Raw genomic sequence first — 13,536 nt, 5'->3', positions numbered from 1 at the left:
CAGAACAGTTCTGTTTAGATGTAAATATGACTGAAAGTTTTTGTTTGCTTTTTTTTCTGCACTCTTCTCATTTAATGTAAATGTTATGATGATTGTTTATGTATGATTGTTGTATTGTGATTTTATTGTCTTTTATTCTGTAAAGAACTTTGAATTACTTTGTGTACAAATTGTACTATACAAATAAACTTGCCTTTTGTTGCCTTGGCTATTTATGTGTTTGTCCTCTGAGTGTATGTATGTATATATGTACGCACAACAAACATGAATCTCTCAATGAACTGATACTTGTTTTCAGAATACTAATATTACATTATTTTACTCATTGAGCAAAGTTTATTTGAATAATCCGAGATGACATTTTTTCTTTCTTTGTTCTTTTTTAAAGCTAAATTATATTAAACACATCAGAAAAGTCAAGGAAATAAGAAAATATTCATTTATCTAAGTCTATACTATTCATATTTGATTACTATGGATTAAAAATATATATATATATATCAGTATTGCACTTCACCTTCCCTCTCAGAGGGTTATGTTTATGTGTGATGAGATATGTAGTCACTCCATTGCCTAAGAGCAACTATATAATTATAATAAATTAGGCCAACTAACTGAGTGTGTTTGAAACTAAGTCATTATTTGTTTTTTAAATAATGACTTAAAAACATTACTCACATACCTGACTAATTCATATGATTCTGTTAAAATAGTGCTAATGGGTGAAAAGAGAACAGAACGAAGTGCACTGGGTTAGATGGATCTGAATGTGGAGGGACAGACAGGACTTTGGACTGAGCGCGTTCAAACATTAACATGGCTCATCATAAAACAATAAAACTAATGCGGCTTTCACACCAGCAGCAGGTCTGTCCACATGTCCGGTGTACGGCTCTGTAGATACTGACCAGCAGACTGAAACCAAGAACTGACCCGGGCTAACTCAGGTGTAACTCAGGTGTAACTCAGGTCTAACTCAGGTCTAACCCAGGTCTAACCCAGGTCTAACCTGGGTCTAACCTATGACTAAGCGTGGTCTTTCCCAGGATTAGCATTGTCACAATAAAAAGATGACAAACTCAGTTTCAATATCTAGGGAAAGGCTTGATAGTCTGTACTCATTTGGATACAGCCAGGATAATGCATACTATTATTATTACATATTACTATGAAAGTAATATTATAATGTTGTCAGGTGTTTTCCGGTAAGAATTAGTTAAAATGACTGATGATTTTTATTTATTTTTTCATTTTTGATTTTAAATTGAAAATGGATTGTAAGCTCCATTTACTCCATGAGTTTCATTTACAAAGTTTTACACAGGACTGAACCAGGTCCAGCCCTGGACCGAACCAGGTCTACCAAGACTAAAACATTGTATTCACCACATTGACACAGTCAAACTCCAAACTACCTTAGTTATAACTATATTGCTCCCTGATCAGAAAGTGTGTGTTTTTTTCACATATACATAAGTATTTGAGTAATCTTGAATATCTAGTCTTTGTCACCCCCATGACATCATCAGGCACTGATTTGGAAAAGTCCCTTCTCTTCAGACTAACATGTTTTAATGTGATTAAATTCACTTAATTTCCTTGTGTCATCTTCTGATTCTAAACATTTAGCAAACATTATGGCACAGATACATTCACTTAGATTATTTTAACGAGCACAGAATTGATTTAAAATAATGATTGCTTGTCTCCATGGAGATGTTATGGCTGCTTTTTCAGGTATGTTGCACATTAAATATCTCCATGGAGACAATCATAATAAGCTATAGGCCAAGTTACAGGTCGGATCTTTGGAGAGATGAGCCGTGTGAATGTGCGTTTTTTTTTTCTTTTGTTTTTTGTTTTTTTAATAAATACAAGATATATGTGTTTAATGTCATACTGTGTAACATTCCAGGCGAAGCAATAACATCTCCGTGTAGATAAGCAGATGGTGGACTTTAATGTATGAAATGTTGTTAACTTCATGCTCAAATACACAACCAGTAAAAAGTTTAGACATACGTTTTCATTTATGTTTCTTCTTTATTTCCATGATTATTTACATTGTAGATTCTCAACGAAACGACAAATGACACATGGGGAATGTAGTTTAAAAAACAAAACAAAACATAAAACTCAAAACAAAAAAAAATCCACCCTTTGCTTTGATCACTTAATTGTACTTTTATTGTACTTTTGGTATTTCTTGATCCTAAAAACAAACAACAAAACTATCACAAATGACTTCTCCTGCTCCCTCATCCCCCCACAACAACAGAAGTCACAGAGAGACCATAATGTTACTTCCTCTGTAGTGGTCACCTGCTCTAGTACACATGAAACTGTCCATATTTGGGCATTATCTGTGCGTCCTTTCACTTCCTGTTTTGGTGAGTCACTGTGTTTCACTCTGATCTCAGATGTGAGTGTGTCTCCTGCTCAACACGGCCCTCACACTGTCACTGGGAAGTATAGTAGCAGTAGCAGGTTACATGTAGTTGTAGTTGCAGCTGGTGGTATTAGTAGCAATAGTAGAAAACCTAGAAGCATCAATTGGAATTACTTTGTATAGAAGTTATGCTCAATTCAAATAACCTCCCTTGCCAGCCATACTTTGCAGTGACATCATGCTGGGGGTGTTCTCCATGTACCTCTATGGTGGAATGTTCAGCAGATACACTATGCGCACATTAGAAAGCACATGAAAAAGTATAAAATGGATATAAACAACAGATTTTCAGCAGACAGTGATCAATGCAGCTGTTCATGATCCTGTTCATGTGCTTGACTTTCAACAAAACAGGGGAGAGTGACAAACTGCAAAAACTGAAGCAAATATTAGCTAACTACTGACTGCAATTTTTGTGTGCGAAAGGCTTGTTTAACAGCACAAATCAGCACACCTGTTGTACTTCAGTTCTTTCTGGCCAGATTGTCTTAAAACAAAGCTCAGATTAAAGTCTAACTTGAGTAACAAAGGTTCAGACAGAGCAGTGCCTACAGTTAACATCACACCCTTAGGGAATGTTGATGGCATCATCTGCAAGGGATTCAGACATTATAGTGGTACACAAATACTTAAATTTTCATAAAAATATTTTTGGTTTGCCAATTCAGCAGGAGGCCTTAGGGCCAACACAAATTGGTCTGAGGGCTGTATTTGGTCCCCGGGCCACAGTTTGGACACCCTGTATTAAAGTCTATAGAGGTCAAAATGACAGCTGTCTGTTCTCTAGTCTCTCTCAGGGCAGGTTATGGCGCCCTCTAGAGGTATAAGTATATATATATATATATACACTGATCATTATAATAAACACGCACTACAGCTGCTGCTGAGTCAGCAGCACTTTATTGAACATGTATTAAACCCCCTGAAACAAGTACATTCATTGATTTATTTTATATTTATTTATTTATTTCAGTAAATAATATCAGAAATTCTGCATCTTTTGTAATCTGTATAAATTATAAATACAAAAAAGTTTCAGAAAAGTTACACAATGCACCTTTAAATGACCTGAAGTTTGAGTCTGTTGACAACATGTTTTGCCATAACAGCGTCTCATGTAGTGTTCCTTTTTGTGCTTGTTAGTCAGCGAAAATATCATATATAGGCCAATATTTTTATGTGATTTACTTTTTAAAAATAATTGTACAGCAGCTCATTGAATTCACTTGTTTTTATGGGAAAAGTTAGGCTGAACATTCTGTTAAGCCTGAGCTGTCTGTGGAGGCCATGTTCATTCTTAAACACCCATGTTAGGGAGTAACTGGAGCGAGTCAGATCTGATAACGTCTCATAAATCATTCAACTGATGATTGATGAGTGCTATCTGTAGACCTATTAATGATTGGTCTATGAATATAAAAAAGTCATAAAAACAGGATTTATTTTATGTGTTAAAACAGGATTTATATATATATAAAAAAAACAGAAATCATAAAAACAGAAGGTTTCTCAGAAAAAAAACAAAAACTTTTTCCTCATATAAACAGAAAGTTTTCTCATACAAGCAGAAACAATTTTATTCAAGTAAATGCAACACACTTCTGTATAAAAGAAATAGTGACACTTAAGTATTTATCCTCTAGTATGAGTACACTCCAGTGCATTGCCAAATGTAATTATAACTAGTAGTACCAGTTCTACGAGTCCAAAATGACAGAAAGTACGCACCAACACATTCCACCTCAAACCCATGACCTGACATTTTAGACTAGTTTAGCTAAGAGGAGTTAGCAGTGTTTACACCACCGTTGCATGCTGTTTCTTTGGACTGAAATAGTCTGGAATAGTCTGGACTAAAGATGCTGTTGACCCTATGACCTGGGATAAGCGGGGATGACCGGAGGTGGCGGTTGACATGGCCCTAGGTGCACTGCTCTTGTTGATGTTACTGCTGGGACTGTTTGACGGTGAGTCTGCTGAACCGTGTCCATACTGCTATAATGTACAACTGCTCATACACTCATACACAACCAGGCAAAAGCTCAGACACATCCTCTCATTCAGTGTTTTTTTATTTTATTTTTTATGTTTTTCTACTTTCTTTGCTTTATCAACAGCACTGCAAACCCTTGGCCTCCTTATTTATTTATTTTATTTTTTTTGTTTACTACATTCCACATGTGTCATTCAGTTTTAAATCCACAATGTAAATAATCATGGAAATAAAGAAGAAACCTAAATGTAAAGATGTGGCCAAACTGTTCATCTTTAAGTAGTACAGACCCTAAAAGTAGTTTATAAATAATGTTTTAACTGTCTATTTCCATGCAATCATGCAGGCGACATGCCACCTCCAGAAAGTTACATACTGTTACTATGGATGGTTCTTTTTTTTCTTTTGAGTAAAAATATGGAGAAGTATAATTCTATTGAAAAGTTACACACATCAATCGTCTTTAGTAAATGTGAGGAGTGCCTCCGTCTTCATGTTATTAATCGTCATATCAATTATATTTAAGCTATTATATGGGTGGTGTGGTTCATTTCTCGTGAATCAGAAGCACTTTCTGACGTCACCTGAAATGACTGTGTTAAAGGTACAGAGCTCAACATTCCACAGGAGACTGATTAGTGTAGTATTAGGTAATCTATCTGGCCTATATTCAAATAAAGGTGTTTTTTGTTATTATTATTAAACATCATAAATACCTTAAAGAGGGGGTATGTATTATACTGCCCGTTTAAAAAGAGCATAAAAAACTGAAGTTTGAGAATGTCCAGCCATCATACTGCTCAGGACACGGTGTTGTGTCTCAGAGATGAACGTGCTTAGGTATGAAATGTGTGTATTAAAGCAAGAACAAAAACAAAATACTTTGTAATTATCCACAGTGAAAAAAGTACTGTACAAACATGGGCTGAAAGGCCACTCTGTGAGGAAGAAGCCATTACTCCAAAAGAAACGTAAGAAAGGCAGAGTACAATTTGCAAATGCACACAGGGACAAACACCTTAAATTTTGGAAACATGTCCTGTCGTCTGATTGAACTACAATTTTACTGTTTGCCATAATGATCATATTTTTTGGGGAAAAGGGGGAAGCTTGCAAGCCTGAGAACACCGTCCCAACTGTGAACTACGGGGGTGGCAGCAGCATGTTCTGGGGTTGTTTTGCTGCAGGAGGAACTGATGCACTTCACAAAATAGATGGCATCATGAGGAAAGAACATTATGTGGAAATACTGAAGCAACATCTCAAGACATCAGCAAAGAAGTTAAAGCTTGAGGGTAAATGGATCTTCCAAATGGACAATGACCCAAAGCTTACTGTCAAACCGATTACAAAGTGACTTAAGGACAACAAAATCAACGTTTTGGAGTGACCATCACAAAGCCCTGACCTCAGTCCTATTGAAAGGGGCAGACCTGAAAGACATGTGTGAGCAAGGCACCCTACAAACTTGGCTCAGTTAGAACAGTTCTGTCAGGAATGTGAAAGATAACCAAACCAACTGTTGTGTAACAAGAATATTTGAACCAAGTCATACAGTTTAAAGGCAATGGTACCAAATACTAATGAAATGTCTGTAAACCTCTGACTTTGAAGAAGGTGCTGATAAATTGTCTTAAAAATCCTTCTCTCATTATTCTGGCATTTAGCAAATAGAAATAATTTTTGGTAATTGACCTGAAACAGGAAAAGTTTAGGGTGTGTGCCTTTTTATACGGCATATGTAAACTTCTGGTTTCAATTTTATTTGAAGGGAAGAGCTAAATATACTGAAACTAACACACTTGTTTGTTTCTGTTTGTTGGCTATTATTATAAGCGTGGCCTGTCCCTGAGTCATATTTTTATAATCGTTCAGGCCCCTAATGGGTGCTCTCACACCTATTAGCACGTTGGCTATCATTATTGTTTTCCCTGGTTTGATTTAGATCTGAAGATGCAGTTCTAAATAGGAGATAAATGATGTCTAAGACCCCACATTCCAGTTCAAAGAAGGATTGTCTTTCCAAACAGATCCCCTCTCAAACCATTTCTTTTCTTTAGCTAAGGTCTGAACCTCACTGTCTTCAGAGGAGTGGTTAGTGGCTTTGAGATGGAGATGTACGGCGGACTGGGGTCCAGTGGAGCTCTTCGACGGTTTTGATACATTCTATTATGGAGTGGCTGTTTAGTTTCTCCTACATAGCACTCACTGCAGTCTTCACTACACTGAACGGAGTAGACCACATTGCTTGTTTGTGGTTCAGAGTTTTGTCCTATGGGAGGACCAGTTTCTGTCAAGTGTTTTTTCCAGGATTGAAATAGACAGGAATCTCATACTGCCTGAAAATCCTCTGAAGCTTTTTAGACACACTACCTGCGTAAGGAGTGGTTACACCTTTTCTTCTAGGTGCTGATTCTCTGATGTCCTGTTTTTTAGCTCTCTTAGATCTATTGAAGGCCGATTTTGGATATCCACAATCAGAGAGGACTTTCCCTATGTCCCTAGCCCTATGTTGTTGTTTGAATAACTCTTTTGTGCTGCAGTGGATGGTGTGAATCAGTGTATATAGGCTTCCTGAAGACAATAGGCCGAACTACTTTTTGTATAGTTGTATAGTTTGTATAGTTATAATCTATGACACTCGTGCATTATTGTGGTATAAGTTGGGCTTTTCAAATCATAATATTGATCTATAACAACTTAATAAAAAAAACAAGTCTGCTGATGTCGCTGTAAACATCATGACAAAAAAAGCAGGGCTGCTGACTCACCTCCTGTGAATAGCTGCACGTCACCCTAGTGAGTCACAGATATTTTACATTTATAACAAAATGACTACGTGACTCTGCGTGAATCCTATGTGTATCACTCATTAATATTAAATAAAATTAGACAACAAAGTAAGTAGACAGCAGTGGGTACATACCAATGGCAATATGGTGTCTTGAAAATAAGTGATTAAAGGTCACTTAAACATGCACATATCAAATACAAATACAACTTCGGGTGAGTAAATCCTGAGGGAAAAAAACTACAACAGCTCTGAAAGTCGATTTTGCAGAATAGGTCTGCTTTAACATCATTACTTATCCAGAGGCCTAGCTCTGGATTCCCATATCAAGAAAGACAATTTAGAATCCATACACAATAAATGCATGGTTTATGAAGCCCTGTGTGTATTCTGCATACAGAGCATGTCAGTCTGGTCACCTCCTGTCTCAGGTCAAACTCAGACAGAGCTGCACAATCAGGTTTGTTTATTTCAATGACATACCTCAGGTGAACAGTTCAGTGCTTAACTCATTGGTTCTGAAGAAGAATTATCTCTCTGTCCTCTGTTTTATATGGTCTTTTTGTATTTGGTAGTGTCCATGTTTGTTGTGAGACAGAAGGTCCATGCATGTTCCTGACTGTCCATCATGTCCATCTGAACTTGTGGACATATGACAAGGCCCACACTTTGTACTGGACCTGCTTTAACAGACTTTACAACAGAAAAAGCTTGTTGTCTAGCTGGCCAGGCAATATGTCATGTGTAGAACAATACAAAATACTTTGAGTCTGTGAGTGTGTTGGGTCATGCAGCTGTAATATGTTCCACACTTTGGATAAGCAGGTGCCCATCAATAAACAGTTTCATTTCAGTAAAGTTCTCTCTTTCTCCCTCTATTTTTTATATCCCTTTCTTTCATTCTTTCTGCTTTTCTGTCCCTCTCTCCTCCTCCTCTCTCTCCCCCTCGCTTTCTCTTCTTTTTTTTCTCTTTTTCTCTTTTCTTTCTTTCTATCTTTTTCTCCTCTCTCTTTCTCTTTCCCCTCTCCCTCTCCTCCTCTCTCTTCTGTTACTTCCTTTCTCTCTCCTCTCTCTCTCTCTCCCACCCTATCCTCCCCCTCTCTCTCCCGTGCCTCCTCTCTCTCTCTTTCCTCTCTCTCCCTCCATTTGTCATCTTTCTTTTTCTCCTCTCACTCCCATTTCTCTCTCTCTTTCTCTCATCTCTTTCTCCTTCTCTTGTTCTCCTTTCTCTCTCCCTCACACCATCCTCTTTCTCTTTCTCTATTTGTCTGGCCCCCACCCCTTTCCCCTCTCTCTTTTTCCCTTCCTCTCTCTGTCCTGTAGATGTGTGTGCAGTTCCTGCTCCTTCTGGCCTCTTCATGAAGTCCATCAACATGAGACACACTCTGACCTGGCTCCCCCTAGAGGACAAGTGCAACACTACAGTGCAGTATTCAGTCCAGTACCAAGGGTGAGTAAACCAGGACTAACCCAGGACTAAAACAGGACTAAGCCAGGACTAAACCAGGACTAACCCAGGACTAAAACAGGACTAAACCAGGACTAAACCAGGACTAAACCAGGACTAAACCAGGACTAAACCAGGACTAAACCAGGTCTGAACCACAACCTAAGACTAAATCAGGAGGTCTGAACCATAAGTCAGGACTAAACCAGGTCTGAACCAGACCTAAACCTGGAATAAACCAGGATTAAACTCTGAACCACAACCCACTACTAAACCAAGGTTAAACCAGGTGTAAACCATAACTGAGGCGTAAACCAGGTCCGTACCACAAAACAGGACAAAACTAGGACTAAACTAGGTCTGAACCACAACCTACAACAAAACCAGGATTAAACCGAGTCAGAACTACGACCCAGGACTAAACCAAGACTAAACAAGTTTTGAGCTATGGACTTGGGATTAAACCAGATCTGAATTATGACCCCAGTACTAAACCTGGTCAGACCATAGACCCTGGACTAAATCCGGTCTGTTTTGCAGGGACTTTGAGCGGCTGGTCTTGAACAGGACCTGGTTGAATGCTGCCCGCTGCCAGCTGACCTCTCTGTGCCAGTGTGATCTAAGCTTAGAGCTGGCCTCAGACTCAGACTACAACCTTAGGGTCTGTGCACACTGTGGGCGTGACCGGTCACCATGGCAACAGCTGGTCCCGCCTTTCAATCGCATTGATAGTAAGCAACTCTGGTGTGACTAATGCCACATTTGAAATGTCCATTAGCCTGCTGCCTATATGATTGTACATGTCATTTAGTGTGTTATTTATATGATTCTATATGTAGTAGCCTATTAAAATCAGTTACTGATGTACCTGCATTTTGCATATATATATATATATATATATCCCAGTGTCCCCAAATATGCAAAGAAGGCTTATGTGTGAATAAAGGCAGAACATTCCAAGGATCACCACTTAGTTTCCTTGGTTACGAGCTTGGATTCCTTTGTTACACTGAGCTACTGTGTGAGCACAGAGAGCCAAATGCAGGTTATGATCTGGCATTTTCTACCTGGCAATTTTGTGGGATCTGTGTGTGAATGGGGCTTAACCTGCTGTTTATATGAACTCAAATCTCCCCGTGTGACATTTGTCCTCTGCGGTGCAGCGGTGCTATTGTCCCCGAGGATGAAGCTTGACGTGCTGGGGGACAGTGTGCTTGTGTCTCTGGAGGATGTACCTCAGATCTGTTTCGTGCGAGTGTCTCTGTGGAGAAGGGGTCTCCGGGACCAGGTACCTCATTTCTGTGCTTTTGTGGCTCATATATTCTCTTAATATCCTGAGGCCTAATACCTGTTTTCTTGTTCAGGTGCAGGAGAAGGTGGTTCGCTTAAAGCAGGTCCTGTTTGACAGCCCTCCTCTGCTGGAGGGAGAGGAGTACTGCGTCCAAGCACAGATTGAGCTGCCCTCTGGCCCCAGGAGCAGCCCCACAGCACCACAGTGTGTCCCTATCCCAGGTCTGCACTCACACTTGCTTTAAGCTGGGTTTACCCTGTTCGACTGCGTATGATTTCAAGACATTACAAATTATTTCCATACTCATGCTGTGCGATTGGCTCTCATGCAAAGCTCACAATGGGAGTGGAAGTGCACTCCCATTGTGTGCACTGTCATTTCAATATAGATTAGACACTGCCTGGTCAAAAAAAAAAAAAAAAAAATCGCCACCTGGATTTAACTAAGCAAATAGATACGAGCCTCCTGCAGTTGGTCAGGTCTAGGTTCAGCAACAGTCTGTGCTCAAAGAATGAGGTCAGCTGACACCTGATTATACTGAATGACCAGGTTATTCCATCAGTGGATTTTTTCTTCCCTGATGGCACGGGCATATTCCAAGATGACAATGCCAAGATTCATCTGGCTCAAATTGTGAAAGAGTGGTTCAGGAGCATGAGACATCATTTTCACACGTGCATTGTCCACCACAGAGTCCAGACCATAACCCCATTGAGAATCTTTGGGATTTTAACTTTTTTTTTTGGTGGCGGCTTTTTTTTTTTGCCCAGGCAGTATAACTATACATCAGACACGAGCACAGTAGGTCTACTTTAAATCAGTCCTGGTTGAGCCAATGGACATTGGACTGTAGTCCAAACTGAGTCTTTAACACAGGATTGGTATTTTAACTCTGGATTGTCTCCCCAGGTCCTGAAAGCTGGTCGTTGGAGAAGCGGGTCACTGTGGTGTTCGGTGTCCTCTTGTCTGCAGGAATTCTATGTACTGTCGTCTGGTTCAGTGTCCGTGGCCTGCCTCAGACCTGCCTTAGGTTGTTCCACAAAGTGGAGCTGCCACATTCCCTGGTCAGTAGCTTCTCATATCATGTTTAGACCAAAGTAAGATTTCTGGATTTGTCTGAACTAGTTCAAATGTTTTTAAGTGTGCAACAACTAGCATGCTAACACACACTTCCTGATTATTGGACAATAAAAGTCTTTATAATTAGATACAGACAACACACAGTGGGCTTATTTAGACCTCAAGAGCTGCTTACACACTATATCTGTGCAGGGACAAGACACATACATGGAAAAAAAATCTGGTACAAGACCTTTCATTTCATTTCTAAATTTCTAAATAATCACAGCATCATTTTAAAATGCCAGTGCCTTCAAAATATCCCGCCTCACAATAAGGCCCGGTCAAATCCTGTGCTATTTATTTCAAGTCTCATTATGTAACTTTTCTGGTGGAGTGTGGCTACCTGCTTTTTTGCAAGGAGATTTTGTTGCTTTGCCTAGGTCTTTCTCATTATGGTATTTAGCTTATCTATCTCCATGGAAACTAGCAAGCAGTACTATCAGGACAAGTATCAAATCAGATCTATGGAAAGGCAACCCCAGGCACCGTAAGACTGCATGTGTAAAGTTATAGGTTTAAAAAAAATATATCCATAACAAATCAAATAGTGGATAGATGCGGCAAAGTAATAACATCTCCATGGAGACAGTTGGCAGTTTCTATAGTGCACCAACAGAAATGTTACTTAATTCCATGGTGATTGTATTACATTGTCTGGCATGTCACATAATTGCGGAGTCCAACCGAAGCCAGCATCGCCGTAAACGTTATCACAACAAAGAGCTAAGTAGCTGTCGGCACCTCCCATAGATAGCTGCACATCACACTAGCGAGCAGCAGATTTTTTTGTACCAAATTTGTACTAAAATGACAATGCAACACTGTTGTATTCCGTATGTATCACAGATTAACAAATTAAAATCACACTATCAAGTAAGTACATGACAGTGAGCGTGTACTGGTCTTGAGTACAAGAGATTAAAGAACATACATGAATCACTCTAAATACAACTTCAAAAGGTAAATGAGAAGGAACCAACAATAACATGGTCAAAAGATCTAAAAAGTTGAATTTGCAGAACAGCTCTGTTTTAAGTATCACTTACTTCATTAAATTAAAATTCTGTTGTTTGCCAGCATTTTCAGGAGGACAAGGACATTTTACCTCAGATACAAAAGGAGCCCCAGGAGAAAGTCCACATGTTGAAGGTGGTAGCACCTCCCCCCTCTGCTGTGGATCTTCTGTAAGGACGGTCCAGAAGTCCTCCCCCCTCTGCTGTGGCTCTTCTGTAAGGACAGTCCAAGAGTCCTTCCCCCTCTGCTGTGGCTCTTCTGTAAGGACGAACCAAGAGTCCTCCCCCCTCTGCTGTGGCTCTTCTGTAAGGACAGTCCAAGAGTCCTCCCCCCTCTGCTGTGGCTCTTCTGTAAGGACAGTCCAAGAGTCCTCCCCCCTCTGCTGTGGCTCTTCTGTAAGGACAGTCCAAGAGTCCTCCCCCCTCTGCTGTGGCTCTTCTGTAGGGATGAGAGAGTATTGGTCCTGATAGTGGAGGTCTGCAAGGATGTACTTTTACCTCTGACAAACCAAAGTCTTGATCAGGAGAAATGTGCTGCAGACAGACTGGATGAACATTCATTCTAATGATCTCCTGATGGTCGGGAGGCGATGAAGGATGGGTCAAATGCAGAGGACAATATATAATGATCTCCTGATGGTCGGGAGGCGATGAAGGATGGATCTATGAGAACATTTACATTTTATAATAGTATTTATCAGTGTTTTGGAAGTGTTAGATCTTGATGAGATCAAATTATTAAAGGTGCATTATGTAAATTTTCAGGAGTGGTCCTCTTATCTCCATGGTTACTTCATTAATATTAATATTACCACTTGAAAAAAAATAAATTCTTAGCAGGCTTGCCTCTCCACTGATCTAACCTGTAACTGTAGACTCACCTGCTTGTTTCCATAGAGATATTCAAGGTTAATGTCATGCTATAGAGTAGACCATTCCACACAAAGCAATAACATCTCCATGGAGACGAGCAGACAGTGGAAAGGTTACATAATGCACCTTTAAAAATACATTTGGTTTAAATGGTGTTTTTGGACACTTAAAGATGGATGACATAGTTATTCTCTGTCCACGTTTATGTTATGGCATGTTACTCACATGCTAACATGCTAATGCTAAAGGATGCTAATCTGCACCATCATGAATCACACAGCACAGACAGAGGCAAAGGGGTGAAGTCCAAGGATTCAGACTGTGGAACTGTCTGACCAGGACAATCATTTGTGGGTAAATGTTTGAACCCCTGAGCCTAGATCTTCACAAACCAGTTTGCATCAGTATTCATACTTATGACGATGTCTGTATAACATAAAATATAATATAATATCATTTTTAATTTAATTTTTTTTTTTTATTTATTAACTTTTTTTTAAATGCTAAAACCTTTTCAGTGTACAGCTTTTTACAGTGGCTGAATCAAAGTCTTTGGA

At 39.3% G+C, this 13,536-nt stretch overlaps 1 protein-coding gene across 1 annotated transcript; it reads left to right on the top strand.

Moving 5' to 3' along the window:
- Window positions 1-4,205: 4,205 nt before the first annotated feature.
- crfb16 (cytokine receptor family member B16) lies at window positions 4,206-12,965 on the top strand. The gene is made up of 7 exons (XM_033981883.2): window positions 4,206-4,416; window positions 8,557-8,683; window positions 9,221-9,411; window positions 9,844-9,968; window positions 10,045-10,192; window positions 10,881-11,035; window positions 12,171-12,965. Exons 1-7 carry the CDS (start codon window positions 4,365-4,367, stop codon window positions 12,279-12,281), a joined length of 909 nt encoding a protein of 302 aa, XP_033837774.1. The 5' UTR covers window positions 4,206-4,364; the 3' UTR covers window positions 12,282-12,965.
- The last annotated feature ends 571 nt before the right edge of the window (window positions 12,966-13,536 follow it).

The sequence above is a fragment of the Periophthalmus magnuspinnatus genome, chromosome 17 (genome assembly GCF_009829125.3).
Source record: "Periophthalmus magnuspinnatus isolate fPerMag1 chromosome 17, fPerMag1.2.pri, whole genome shotgun sequence".
Lineage (NCBI taxonomy): Eukaryota > Metazoa > Chordata > Actinopteri > Gobiiformes > Gobiidae > Periophthalmus > Periophthalmus magnuspinnatus.
The sequence above is the reverse complement of the archived record's forward strand: the minus strand, read 5'-3'. Positions and strand labels throughout refer to the sequence as shown.

Coding starts and splice junctions, on each gene's coding strand:
- crfb16 (XM_033981883.2), top strand. CDS start 4,365: ATGGCCCTAGGTGCACTGCTCTTGTTGATGTTACTGCTGGGACTGTTT. Junction 8,684..9,220: donor TATTCAGTCCAGTACCAAGG/GTGAGTAAACCA, acceptor TCTGTTTTGCAG/GGACTTTGAGCGGCTGGTCT. Junction 9,412..9,843: donor GCCTTTCAATCGCATTGATA/GTAAGCAACTCT, acceptor TCTGCGGTGCAG/CGGTGCTATTGTCCCCGAGG.